The sequence below is a fragment of the Amyelois transitella genome, chromosome 4 (assembly GCF_032362555.1).
Source record: "Amyelois transitella isolate CPQ chromosome 4, ilAmyTran1.1, whole genome shotgun sequence".
NCBI lineage: Eukaryota > Metazoa > Arthropoda > Insecta > Lepidoptera > Pyralidae > Amyelois > Amyelois transitella.
In genome coordinates this window covers 9,813,795-9,827,672 of record NC_083507.1, presented here as the reverse complement: position 1 = coordinate 9,827,672, position 13,878 = coordinate 9,813,795, and the positions used below count along the sequence as shown (strand labels likewise).

Below are 13,878 nucleotides of genomic sequence, written 5' to 3'. Positions count from 1 at the left end.
ATGTTATGTTTTGTCTACTGAAACTAAGTTCAGTGATTTTTAATAAACAAACTGTTGCTACCCATTAGTTCTAGTCCAATCAATTGCACTAACAACCAAACAAAAGATTGGGGATGCATGCCAAATTTTCAGAATGTTAGTTATTTATTTTGTTATTCTGTTGAAAATTATTACTTTAATAAGGATTTAAAATAAGAAGGGCAAAGAAATGATCAAAACCCAAATAAGAAAAAAATCTTTTATTTTGTCTATACAATTTCAGTTTACTGCATTTCTAAGTACATTGATATATGATCTACCCGCTACCACAACTTACACAAAAAAAGTAAAATATCATAGGTAAAATTATAAGTACAATGTCTGTGTCGAAATTGATAACTTGTTATATCAAATCCTTAGGTATCTACCAATATGGTCACATTAATTTGGGGGTAAATGTTTGTAGTTACAATCTTTTTTTTTAAAGGGATAAATTCATACCTTCCCCTAGTAGGTACTATGAGAGAATCATTGGAAGTGTATTTCGTTTAAAAGTAAGTACAGTGATTTAAGTACCACTATAGTACAGTAACTATTCGGTTCAACACTTATATTCTTGATATAAAAAATCACAGCCTAAAGTAATTAAAATTGCTCTAATTTGGATATATAAAAACATAGTAACAAACATATAATATGAGTCATAAAGTCACGTACATACACAACACAGTCATTTGAAAATCAAAATGGAATCTATTTACATAATATTTTCTTTTATTGCACTTGTCCAAATATCACAACTAAATGCCTTGATACTGTCTTTTAACCATGTTTTGTTAACAGAACGAAAAAATAAGTAATTAAACAATTATTATTCGCCTTTCACAAGAATCGGTTTAAAGAATACTTACAGTCGGTATTCAAAGTTTAAGATTATTAGGACGAGACTTGCATAAGTAAATTTATTTTTAACATATGTAAACAATATTGCACACTTCGAGTATTTTTGTTATTTTAGTAATTTAAAAGTGGTCAAGTGTTAGTTTGACTCATGGTCCAGCTTTAACTTACATTTTTTCTGTATCTTCCGTTAGAAATAATATACTGATATTATATGCTACATTATTTCATACAAATAATACTGGTTACCATTGCCAGTACAATCTGACAATAAGTTGTTTTATTAAACTTAAGAGTCGTTATCATTATAATTGTTGAAATGTTTTGATTATTCAATAAGTACCTGCCTACAGTCAGTCTCTTAATTAGGATTATTTTAGTAAGAATTATATCGAAATTTTATGACAACGTCAGATATCGCACAACCGCCATTGGAAAGTGGAATATCCGAAAGGCGATTGATTTAACCATAATTGAAGCTCTTCAGGACTCCCCATTATAAAGTATCATGAAAGTCTGACTTGGGTCTTCTCCAATGTAGCAACAGGGTCCAATCAAAGATATCGGATCGTTTTATTCACATAAAGTGTACTTTGGCGTAGAATCCTTCGACTTGAGACCTTATTTTGTTACTTTTATATCTTAAATACTGCAGTTCGGTTCGCAAGTACAGTGGGACTCAAAAAATATTCAACAAAAAAAAAAAAACTCAACTCCTTGAAAATCCTGATGATGTACTTTCATGTGGTCCACCGTTTATCACAATTAGCAAAATCATAAACTACTTTCAAACCGCTTTCACGACTTCAAGCCAACGTTAAGGTTTATTCCCATCGTACCCATTATTGATATTGACGGTTTGTATTTGCCTACACAAGTTAACTACCCATCCGAGCAGCCAACCGCAGGCCAGGACGAGGAACATAACGCTTATGACGTAATACTGAGCTGATATACTCAGCACTAACGCCTGTATGAGAACAGCTGTGAGGATGGACTGTAGCCCCGTCCCTAGCAGAGTGTTTATACCGAATATGAGACCGAAGCAACTCTCGTCGCACAACTGGCTGGCTATTTTGGCACTGTAATTAAAAAAAAAATATGTTGAAAAACCACTGAGAGATTCTAAGTTGAGCATGTGCAACACTGAGGTTTCATAACAGATTTGTAGGTAACAATTTTTGTAAATATAGCGATAGAGATATTTCTGAAACCTATTTTGAGAGTAACCTTTAAAGTAGTACGGAAAACATCTACTAGTTAGGTATATAGTATCTAAGATGACCAGGCGTACGTTTTGTACCAACACACATAAACATAAATAAAATAAATAAATCACGCCTCTTTCCCGGAAGGGTAGGCAGAGACCACATCAACACACATTATTATAATTTTACCTTCCTTTGGCGAGGGCCTGGACTTTCTGATTATAGTCGCTAAAATATCCAAAAATACTATGTTGACGTAATACGAACCTCGCCAAGGTGATAGTGTAGTGAAACAGCATTCCCATGACGATGTACCCCGCGTAGGACACGAACACATTTGGCACGTACGTCCCCACGAACACTGCGAGGCCCTGTATAGCTGCTACTGGCGCGGGAAGTACCGCTTTACTGAATATAGACGCTAGGAACGCGCCGCCAGCGCCTAGCAATGTTTGTATGGCTTCCACTGCGCCGTTGTACGCCATCTGAGGGAAATAGATAAATATTCGATAAATCTTGTTTTATTAAGAACTGCTGTTTTCTCAACCAGATAATGGTGTCTTGTCTATGTAGTATTTTTATTTATTCATTTAAAACTTTATTGAGCCTCAAAGGTACAATTGGTGGACTTAATGCTAATAGCATTCTCTACCAGTCAGCCTTGTCTAGGAGTGTTATATGAGTGGATTTCCCGAATTTCCCCTGGGAATAGAAATAAACTGATTTATCTTATATGCAGGCTGAGCAGGATGCATACCGTATGATATTAACATCTGCATACATACATACATAAAATCACGCCTCTTTCCCGGAGGGGTAGGCAGAGACTACCTCTTTCCACTTGCCACGATCTCTGCATACTTCTTTCGCTTCGTCCACATTCATAACTCTCTTCATACAAGCTCGGCGGTTTCGGGTACTTTTGACCTGACCCTTTACCAGGACGTCCTTAATTTGATCAAGATACGTTCGTCTAGGTCTTCCCACTCCGACCTTTCCCTCCACACTCTCCTTGTATATCTGCTTAGTCAACCTGCTTTCATTCATCCTCTCCACATGACCGAACCATCTTAACATACCCTTTTCTATTCCTGTAACTACATCTTCTTTCACATCACAACATTCCCTTATCACGCTGTTCCTTATCCTGTCACTCAATTTCACACCCATCATACTCCTTAACGCTCTCATTTCCACTGCATTTATTCTGCTTTCATGCTTCTTTTGCCATACCCAACTTTCACTCCCATACATTAATGTCGGGACCAACACGCCCCTGTGCACAGCCAGTCGAGCCTTTTTGGATAGTTTCTGACTGCTCATAAAGGCATGCAAAGCTCCATTCACCATGTTCCCCGCGTTCACTCTCCTTTCAATATCACTATCATACTTGCCATCTGATGTAAACTTTGATCCTAGATATACAAACTCTTTCACTTGCTCCACTTTTTCTCCTCCAATCAAAATATTACATGCTGTCATTTCTTTCTCCATTTCAAAAACCAGTGTTTTAGTTTTACTTACGTTCACTTTCATTCCTTTCTCTTTTAAAGCTTCATGCATACAGTTTACCATCTCCTGTAACTCCTCCGCTGATGACGCCAGTATAACCTGATCGTCGGCATAGAGCAGACATTTGACGAGTAACTCATTCATCCTTAATCCACTTTTAGACTCTTTCAAATCTGTCAAACAGCTATCCATAAATAGGTTGAACAGCCACGGTGACGCAACACATCCTTGCCTAACGCCTTTCTCAATCTTAAACCACTCAGTGTGCGCTCCGTTTATCCTGACACAAGCACTCGAATCCTCATATAAGGATTTCAGTGCTCGTATTAAGAGACTGCTCACCCCATGCATAGAAAGTGCTGACCACAATTCATTCCTCTCAACTCTGTCATAGGCCTTTTCCAGATCTACGAATGTGCAATAGACTTTTTGACTCTTGGCCAAAAACTTTTCGGCTATGCACCGTAAGGAAAAGACCTGATCAGTACATCCCATTCCCTTTCGAAATCCCGCTTGAGCATCCCATATTTTGTCATCAGTTTCATTCCTGACTCTATTAATCAATACCTTAGCATACAATTTGCCGACGACGCTAAGCAGGCTTATACCACGATAATTTTTGCAGTCCAGCTGTGACCCTTTTCCTTTGTAAAGTGGCACGATAACAGCCTTACACCAATCTTTTGGTACTCGGCCGCTTCTCCAACACAAATTGAAAAGGCAGTACAACTGACTAGCTACTACGCCTTTTCCTGCTTTAAGCATCTCGACCGACACTCTATCACACCCAGCAGCCTTTCCCGCTTTCATACTCTTAAGTGCTTCCACAATTTCGAACATTTCAATTTCGCCTTCCATCTCATTCTCTTTTTCTTCGCTATAGCAGAAATCTTTCTTATTTCCTTCCTTTTTTTCAAATAAACTTTCAAAATAGTCCTTCCATATCTTTAGTACACATTCTTCTCCTTTCACAACGCTACCATCGTGGCATCTGATCCTAGTCAGCTCTCTGGTTATAGTATTTCCTCGGGCTGACCTTACGGATTTCCAGAATACTTTCAGATTTGACTGAAAGTCTTCTGATAGCCTTTTATCAAAATCCTCTTTATACTCTTCTTTCTTTCTAATCACAGCTTTCTTAACCAAATCTTTCATTTTCTTATATTCCTTACGTGCTTCATTCACATCTTCATCTATAACCTCTTGCATTCTTAAGTTAGCTTTTGCTGCTAACAAATCCAGCCATGCTTTCTTCTTTAATCGCACAAGTTCTTGCACATCTTTACTCATCCACGCATTTTTGTGATTTTTTCCTTTCCTTCTTCTACTTACACCACACACTTCAACAGCTACTTTCACAATTCTTTCTTTAAATTCCTTCCATCCATCTTCAATATCGCTCATTTCCTCTAAATCTTCAAATTCATCCTTCAGTCTATTAATATACTTCTTACCTACATCCATATCTTGCAAATTTTCTACTTTTACTCTTTCCAAAGCGCTGGTTTGCTCCCTTACCCTGTGCCGCCAGCGATTGAAGATACCCCTTATCCGGGATATCACCAGTAAATGGTCCGAGTCAATGCCAGCACCGCGATATGCACGGGTATCCAGCACTTTGTTCTTCAATCTTTCATCTACAATCACAAAGTCTATCATACTTTTTAAAATACCTTCCACTCTTGTGTAGGTGTGGATCTCTTTATGTTGAAACATTGAGTTCGACACAAAAAGATCCCACTCTAGACAAATTTCTAATACACTTCTTCCATTATCATTCACCTTTTCGTCACCAAACGCACCAAGCACCTTTTCATATCCATCACGCTTTACACCCACCCATCCATTAAAATCACCTAACATAATAATCTTCTCATTTGGCTTGGTAACTTTCAATACTTCTCTTACACTATTCCAGAACTCCTCGTTTTCGCTTTTTGCTGATGTTGTACCCCTCGAACCCACATCCCAAGGTGCATAAACACCTAGAACGAAGATCCGAGTGATTCCAACTTTCAGCCTAATCCATAGAAGACGAGGGCTGACACACTCATACTCATTCACGCACTCAGCCATTCGTGCAGAAAGAATTAGACCGACCCCTTGACAGCCTCGGCTGGTACTGGAAATTCCAGACCAATACGCCGTGTAAGGGCCGTGCTGCGTCGCGTCGCATCCTTTCCGCTTCGTTTCATTCACGCACAACACATCCAAACGTCTTTCATCCATCATCTGGCATACTTCCTCAATCTTATCCTTCATTCCTCCTCTTACATTCATCGTCGCAAAGCGGCTTTCAGCAGACCGCATACCGCTCCCGCCGGGAACGAGACGTGATGGGGTGCGGACACCATCGCCGCCATCTAGGTGCTCTTTCAAAAGATTTGCATCCATGCGATTCCCACGAGACGCTAGGGAAAAATTTTGTCCGCCCCAGCAGAGCCCCGCATGCCAGGGTAAGGCTAGCCATTACCTGGGGGTCGCCCAACCCCATGGCGGAAGTGGCACGCTCGAGACTAGGCTCGCCCCTAGCCATGCATCCATCGGCGCGGCAGACCTTAGATTGGCAGGGATTTACATTAAAGAGGAATCCCAAGTCTATCCCTTAGTCGGCTCTTACGACATCCGTGGGAAAGAGATGGAGTGGTCCTATTCTTTTGTAATGGTGCCGGGAACCACACGGCAACATCAACATCTGCTTTTATGAAATTTATTTATTTATGTATATCAAGAAAAAATAGGATAAAACTTAAAGAGAAATCTAGAAATTTCTACAAGACTGAGAAGCCATGGGCAAAAGTTTTGTATTTTTTTTAATGTTTGTAACGAATAAACTCAAAAACTTCTGAACAGAATTTGATGAAATTTGGTACATCGATTCAATATAGATACCTTTAGGAATAACATAGGCTCATTATATCTGGAAATTCCGACATGCGCAATAGCTAGTTTGTAAATGATAAATCAAGACAATAGCATTGCCAGACGGTGTCATAGACTGCGTGTAATATACACGGGGAAGTCTTATCCCAAAAAAACACAACACAAAATGCTGTATAACTTTATCTTTATGAAGGTAACATGCACCAACAGTATGCAGAGTATATTTTTAGTACAGGTACAATTCCTAATCTGTATACAACGTTATTGTGATAAATATTTAAGCGACGTATGTAGATAAGTATGAAAAGCCTATTTAGCGTAGCAAATAAACCGTACAACTGATCATTAGTTACATTTAATCTCGGCGTTTCGTTGTAAAGATTTATTGCGTTCTCAAAAATATTCAGATGGCTAAGTTAACTTTTGTTGTATCTACTACTTTCTCATTGTCACATAATAGGTATATTTATAATAGGACCACTCTATCTCTTTTCTATGTATGTTGCGAAAGGCGACTAAGGAATAGGTTTATGAACTTGGGATTCTTCTTTTAGGCGATAGGTTAGCAACGAGCACTATTGGAATCTCAATTATTCTATCATTAATCCAAACGTGGCCTATCAGTCTTTTTAAGTTGGCTCCGTCTACCTCGCAAAAGAATACAGATGTGTCGTTATGTATGTATGTAAACTTACTTTTGTGGCAGTTTCATCTTGCGCTTGCACAGAATGCACTAAAGCACCACGCGATCACTTTGGGACGCGTGTCTACTACTCGCTTGTTACGTGATATAAAACCATTGGTATTCCACGCAAATGTAGTCATACATACATATGGTCACGTCTATATCCCTTGCGGGGTAGACAGAGCCAACAGTCTTGAAAAGACTGAATGGCCACGTTCCGCTATTTGGCTTAATGATAGAATTGAGATTCAAATAGCGACAGGTTGCTAGCCCATCGCCTAAAAGAGGAATCCCAAGTTTATAAGCCTATCAAAATGAAGACAACGTAAGAATATCAACAAATACACTTACATCTGTGCAAGTTTCATCTTGCACCTGCCTCCACAGCAGCTGCACATAAATTTGCGCTTGCACAAAAAGCGCCAAAGCGACCGCGTACAGCGCTGACCACGCGATCACATTCGGACGCGTGTCTACAACTAGCTTATTACGTGATATAAAACCATTGATAGTCCACGCAAATGAAGTCAACCTAAGAATACTCGTATCAACAAATACACTTACATCTGTGCCAGTTTCATCTTGCACCTGCCTCCACAGCAGCTGCACATAAATTTGCGCTTGCACAAAAAGCGCCAAAGCGACCGCGTACAGCGCTGACCACGCGATCACCTTCGGACGCGTGTACGCCGCGCGCGCATGGCGGGCTATCAGAGTGGACGCTTCGACGACGTCGCGGCGAAATGATTGCTGAAAAATATAATAATATGTTATAGTTTTCGATCAATTTTATGTAGGTATACCTACTAGATTTACGCATTTATTTAAATGTGCACAATTTGATATTTAAGTATACATACATACATAAAATCACGCCTCTTTCCCAGAGGGGTAGGCAGAGACTACCTCTTTCCACTTGCCACGATCTCTGCATACCTACTTCCTTCGCTTCATCCACATTCATAACTCTCTTCATGCAAGCTCGGCGGTTTCGGGTATTTTTGACCTGACTTTTTACCAGGACGTCCTTAATTTGATCAAGATACGTTCGTCTTCGATATTTAAGTATTGTGTGCTTTAATGCAATGTGTTAAGATCCATTTTCAAACAGACGAATGAATATGTTTGTTTCGGACACTTTCAGCGATATTAAAGTCTAGGTACTACGTCTATCTATAGTTATAGTACAATTATAACTACAGCGCAATAATTCATTCACTAAGCTTCTCAATTTCCTATTGACTTGATATAAGAAGGCACTATAAACGCGACGCGCGGCTAAGCTATGTAATGCCTTTTTACCTTGCTAGATAAAGCAAGGCATAGGAGTAAAGCGTTCTATTTTGTGGTATTCTTTAAAAAGGTGGAAAAATTAAATACGGCAAATAACACACCTTTGTAGGGGAACCTAACTCATATTGGATCATTGTTACTTATTATTATACACTTAGTTCAATTCAAGTTAATAAAATACAATAACTAATTGTAACGTGTCAAGTCTGATGTATAATTGTTAGTGTAAATAATAATATACAATAAATTGTAATAATATTATCGGCATTATTACTATACATGTTTTATTTGTTATTTTTTTATTTTATTTTTTTTTTCTTGTTTATTGCCTCGCAAATACTTATTTTGAGGGCTATACATAACTTTTTTTTTGTTTAAAAAATCCGGAATCTTTATTAGAATAATATGAACATGCTGATATGATAAGGAATCTAAAGCGGCCCATTCCTGTGTCCTCAAAAATCGTATTTTTATATAACAATATAAATGTTTTTTTTTTTTTTTTAATAATTTGTGTTTTTTGCTGCCGTTCACAGTACGTTGCTTGGAACACAACCTATATAACCTTCATACATACATACATACATAAAATCACGCTTCTTTCCCGGAGGGGTAGGCAGAGACTACCTCTTTCCACTTGCCACGATCTCTGCATATTTCCTTCGCTTCATCCACCTTCATACATACACATACATTTGGTCACGTCTATATCCCATGCGGGGTAGACAGAGCCAACAGTCTTTAAGTCTAAATGGCCACGTTCAGCTATTTGGCTTAATGATAGAATTGAGATTCAAATAGTGACAGGTTGCTAGCCTATCGCCTAAAATAATAATCCCAAGTTTACAAGCCTATCCCTTAGTCGCCTTTTACGACATCCATGGGAAAGAGATGGAGTGGTCCTATTCTTTTTTGTATTGGTGCCGGGAACCACACGGCACTATATAACCTATTTAAGGGAATAGAATAGATTTATTATCAAAATTGGATACAAGGTATCACTTATTGACGTCACATAACTTAAATCTAATTATAACTACTACCGCTTCCAAAGCGCACGTGTAGAAGAAGCGGCGGAACAAACTACACTGCAGCATTTTCATAGGACGTCAATTTACAAATATAGATCTCTTAAATCTAAATCGTGGACGAATGCACATTGTCTACATTAAAAAAACATGTATGAATGTAGAACTGATTATGTCAATACTTGAGGTCTACTTGCGATTGAGACCATGATAAAGTAACTCACTTTAATCGTAGCCGGTGGCTGTTTGTTGGTGGTCTGGTTTAACTGCTGAGCGTTGACCAAGGAGTTCCTCCGATGGAAGTAGATGCCGAACTGGACCGGCGGCAGCCAGAATGCCCAGAAAGTCGCGAGGATCTGAGCTGAAACAGGTTGTATATGATATGGCGATATCACGTCTGTGAGGGAAAACATCGCTGTGATAAAACATTGACAGGAAACCTATTACATATATTTAGGCAATTAGTAGACACTATGATCCAGTCTGGGCAAAACTTTCCTGGTATAAGTGGGCAAGGTCTAGGGATGGGAATCGCTTTGGTTAATTCTCTCTTGAGCCTCCCTTGGATCTTGGTCACAGGGGGACCCAGGGCTGTCTGTAAGAAGACCGCAAACGGCACCAAAAACGCTGTCATAAGTTTTGAATTTACCCTTTTAATTTATATGTATAAACATGAGAGCGCCCAGGGCCCGGCCCGCTAAAACGAACACTCCCATTATCTAACATGCCCGCTGTAATTTCCAAAAATCTTTGGTTTGAGCTGTGCGATGAAAGATCAGTCGATCAACCTTAGCGTTTTATATACATAAAAAAAGTTCTTAAGTCTTCATTATTTACTATTTTCATAAATTTTGCCAGTTGAATGTGACCCAGTAGAGAATAAGGGCGCTACGATCGCTAGCGACTTAAAAAAGCAAAACTAATACTACCCGCACAGGAAGTGCAACAATGAATGGAATGTTAGAGATGTTAGTGGTATGGTCAATAGTAAGACAGAAATGTAGTACAATCTCCTCACCTGCAAAAGTGATATAGTTCAACTCTCGGTAATTCATAACTTCGTAATGTGTGAGGAGTTGAGCTGTGACTCCAGATATGAAACGGCCGGTCAGCGCCGCGATGCGGGTGTATGAGGACACGCGGGGATACTTCGACGAGTCCACCTGGGCACAAACACCTTTTTGGAGATACATTTGGTTGAAGATCATTCATGCAAGTTATTATTTCGTAATACAACCTAACATACCGGGAGGTCCGGGCAATGGTCTCGGTTGTTGACACCCATATCCGCGGTCCGCCTGTGACTACGATATTGGATTGGGTAAGCCCGATTTTTTTGCATGAAGCGATTCCTAATCTATCTGCGCAATGGGAGCTTTGCAGGGAAACCTATCTGTTGTCATGGTTACACTTCCAGTTACCTGATCACAAAAAAGTTACGGAAAAAAAATATACATTACGGTCCCTGGGACAGGTCTGGTCAAATAATATTTGAGCGTATGGATTCTACCATTTGGTTGAGAGTCTACCAAATGGTAGAATCCAGACTCTCAAATATTATTATATAACATATCAAAAAGATTGCCAAACATTACCTTTGCATAGATATAAGTCAAATATGCGACTTCGGTGGCCATGTACAGGCCGTAGAAGAACTGGGAAGCTTGTACCCATTCCAAGCTTGTCGTCCATAATAGTATTGCATACACAGCTATCCCGCTGAGACCTGTAGCAGTCCAAAATATTAAATTTAATTTTATATTCACCACATTTATGAATAACTGCTCTCCATGTGCAATTTTTTAAAACAGGTAGTGGTATGCAGTACATGCTAGTTTCAAGTCATAATAAAAAGCGAAACAGCGATTGTTTTTTGCGCGATAAAAATGGCGTCGCGCGTGCCCTAGTAGGGTAACGGGTACGGTAAGGCCCCGGTTCCAAATGAACCATATGATTTCATAAATATAAGTATACTTAAATATGTATTTAAAAATTAATTAAAGATAATAATATCGATAAACGTTATTTATGAATTATCGAAAGGTATGAAATAACACAAATGATAAAATTTATTTTTGCAGATTAAAATTGGATATAATTAATGCTGTTATTACATCTACTGCAGTTATTATCAATTATTTGCCGTGTGGTTTCCAGCACTTTCGAATAGGACTACTACCTCTCATTCCCATGGTTGTCGCAAAGGGCGACTAAGAGTTAGGCTAATAAACTTAGGATTCTTCTTTTAGGCGATGGGCTAGCAACCTGTCATTATTTGAATCTCAATTCCATCATTAAGCCATAAATATGTGTGTGGCCTTTCAGTCTGTGAGACTGTTGGCTCTGTCTTCTTCTAAGGTATAAAAACGTGATTATATGTATGTAAATGTTCCAAAACAATTTGGATTACTTGGTATCTCTGGAATCCTGGTCAGGTCATGAACTAATATTTGTAATCTCCCATCTTTCATTGAGAAAAAAAGATTCTTTCAGATGAATCAACCTTGAATATAAATTGAAAGAACTATATTAATGGTAATTGATGATATCTTTGTGACGTCCAACATTACATTATTCATTCTAATAGTGGTCTGTAATTTTATTTATTCCTATAAGATAGCATTTTGTTAAATTTAATAAACCATTGTTATGTATATAAAATATACAATTTAGAAGTTTCAGAATCACACACACACAAATTCTTTAATTTAAAAAATCTTTTTAGTATTTATTACATACTTTGATCAGTCTTACTCAATACTTTCATACATATTATCATGTTGAGCCGACCAGTTTTGAAAAGACCAAAAGGCCATATTCAACTGTATGGCTTAATGATGGAATTAAAATTCATAAGATGACAGGTTGCTTGCCAATCACCTTCAATTAGAATAATAAGTAAGCCATTCCCTTAGACGCCTTTTTTGACATCCATGGGAAGATATGGAGTGACACTGTAGACACATGCAACACAATCTTAATTGTTTATTTATAAAACTTGAGAATCAAAACAATAAAAATCAATGAAACTTCTTATCAGGTAAGCTCGTAAAGGATGTTGTTGTAGTCATAATTATTTTTTATCTAGAGAATGAATGTTCTTCAATTGGTGCATATATATATATATAATAAGGCAGTAAAAAATTTAATGTGTACCTGAAATATATTTGCATAAAAATCAGGAAGGGAAACAGTAGTAGAGGTAAAAATTAAAAGTCTCTTTGTTTTTTGTAAACTATTGGACAGATTAAAATGAAACATTTTTTGTTATAAAGCCATAGGCTTTGAAAATAGCTTAGCTTAGGCTATATGATTTTGAAAACTGGAACATGTTATGGAGAACTATAAATAAATATAGAAATGATGTTTCAACAAAAGTTTGACAACCTGATTAGCATTTTCTACAGTGGTATAATAATCAAAGATCTGGAACACTTGATGCAGCACCAAGGTCCAGCTAAATTATAAGGAAAATGAAAATGTCAGCTTAACAAAAATCATGCAGCTACAAAAACAAAGTTGTTGGCATCAGCTAGTCATTAATAAGATATGAAACACAAATATAACTCAATAAGGAAAGAAAAGCAGTCTTGAGATTATTAGCATTTTTTGATAGTAAAATAGGTATGAGGAATGAATTTGTGTAAAGAAAATTTTTGGGGTTTCTTTGGTTAAACAATGTGAAATATGTATAAGTATGGTGAAAAATAATTTATTCACCATAACCTGTATGCTTATTCATGTGTTTGACTGTACTTACAGTGAAATTAACTCACCTGATAATATGATGATAGGCTTGAATCTTAAAAAGTCAGTTATTAAGAACACCACAACTAATAAAGATAAGTAGGAGTAGGTTCCTATGGGATAAACATCCCGGTTTAACTGGTCCTCTGTTATATTTCTCCATTCTCCAATAAGAAACTCAGAAACAAAGGGTTCCGACGGTCGAATCTCCCTCAAAGTCCCAAACAGACATAAAATAAGGGTAATTTTAATCCAATCTTGCATTGCAATGTATAACTTCACACAGAAATAGTTAAAAATAAAAATATTATGTTGTGGCGTAAAAATTATGTGTCAGTGGTGCGTGCGTGTATGAATACGTTTCAATCATCACTGTGCGGTATTCATTTGCAGAGCCGCCAGCGCGACTTACGTAAGTAAGAGAACTCATGACAAATGACCTCTATTTGTTGCTTAAGTGAGTTCCTTGCATTACAAAACTTTAGACTAGCTGCATTTCGCTGGAGGGTCAACCAATCTAAAAATCAGCAAATCTAGCGAAGAAAAGAAATGATAATTTTAAGCCTATGTACGATGAAGAAAGTTAACCTAAAAATACGATGCAAATACGATGTAAACTCAAAAGTTGTTTTGTTTTCTTCAT

The 13,878-nt window shown here is 37.7% G+C and overlaps 1 protein-coding gene across 1 annotated transcript; it reads right to left on the bottom strand.

The window, feature by feature from the left end:
- Nucleotides 1-224: 224 nt before the first annotated feature.
- On the bottom strand, nt 225-13,851 carry LOC106139872 (thiamine transporter 1-like). The gene is made up of 7 exons (XM_060954554.1): nt 13,265-13,851; nt 11,084-11,214; nt 10,507-10,651; nt 9,713-9,849; nt 7,732-7,917; nt 2,355-2,572; nt 225-1,961 (listed from the first exon to the last, which is right to left on the bottom strand). Exons 1-7 carry the CDS (start codon nt 13,497-13,499, stop codon nt 1,697-1,699), a joined length of 1,317 nt encoding a protein of 438 aa, XP_060810537.1. The 5' UTR covers nt 13,500-13,851; the 3' UTR covers nt 225-1,696.
- Between the last annotated feature and the right edge of the window lie 27 nt (nt 13,852-13,878).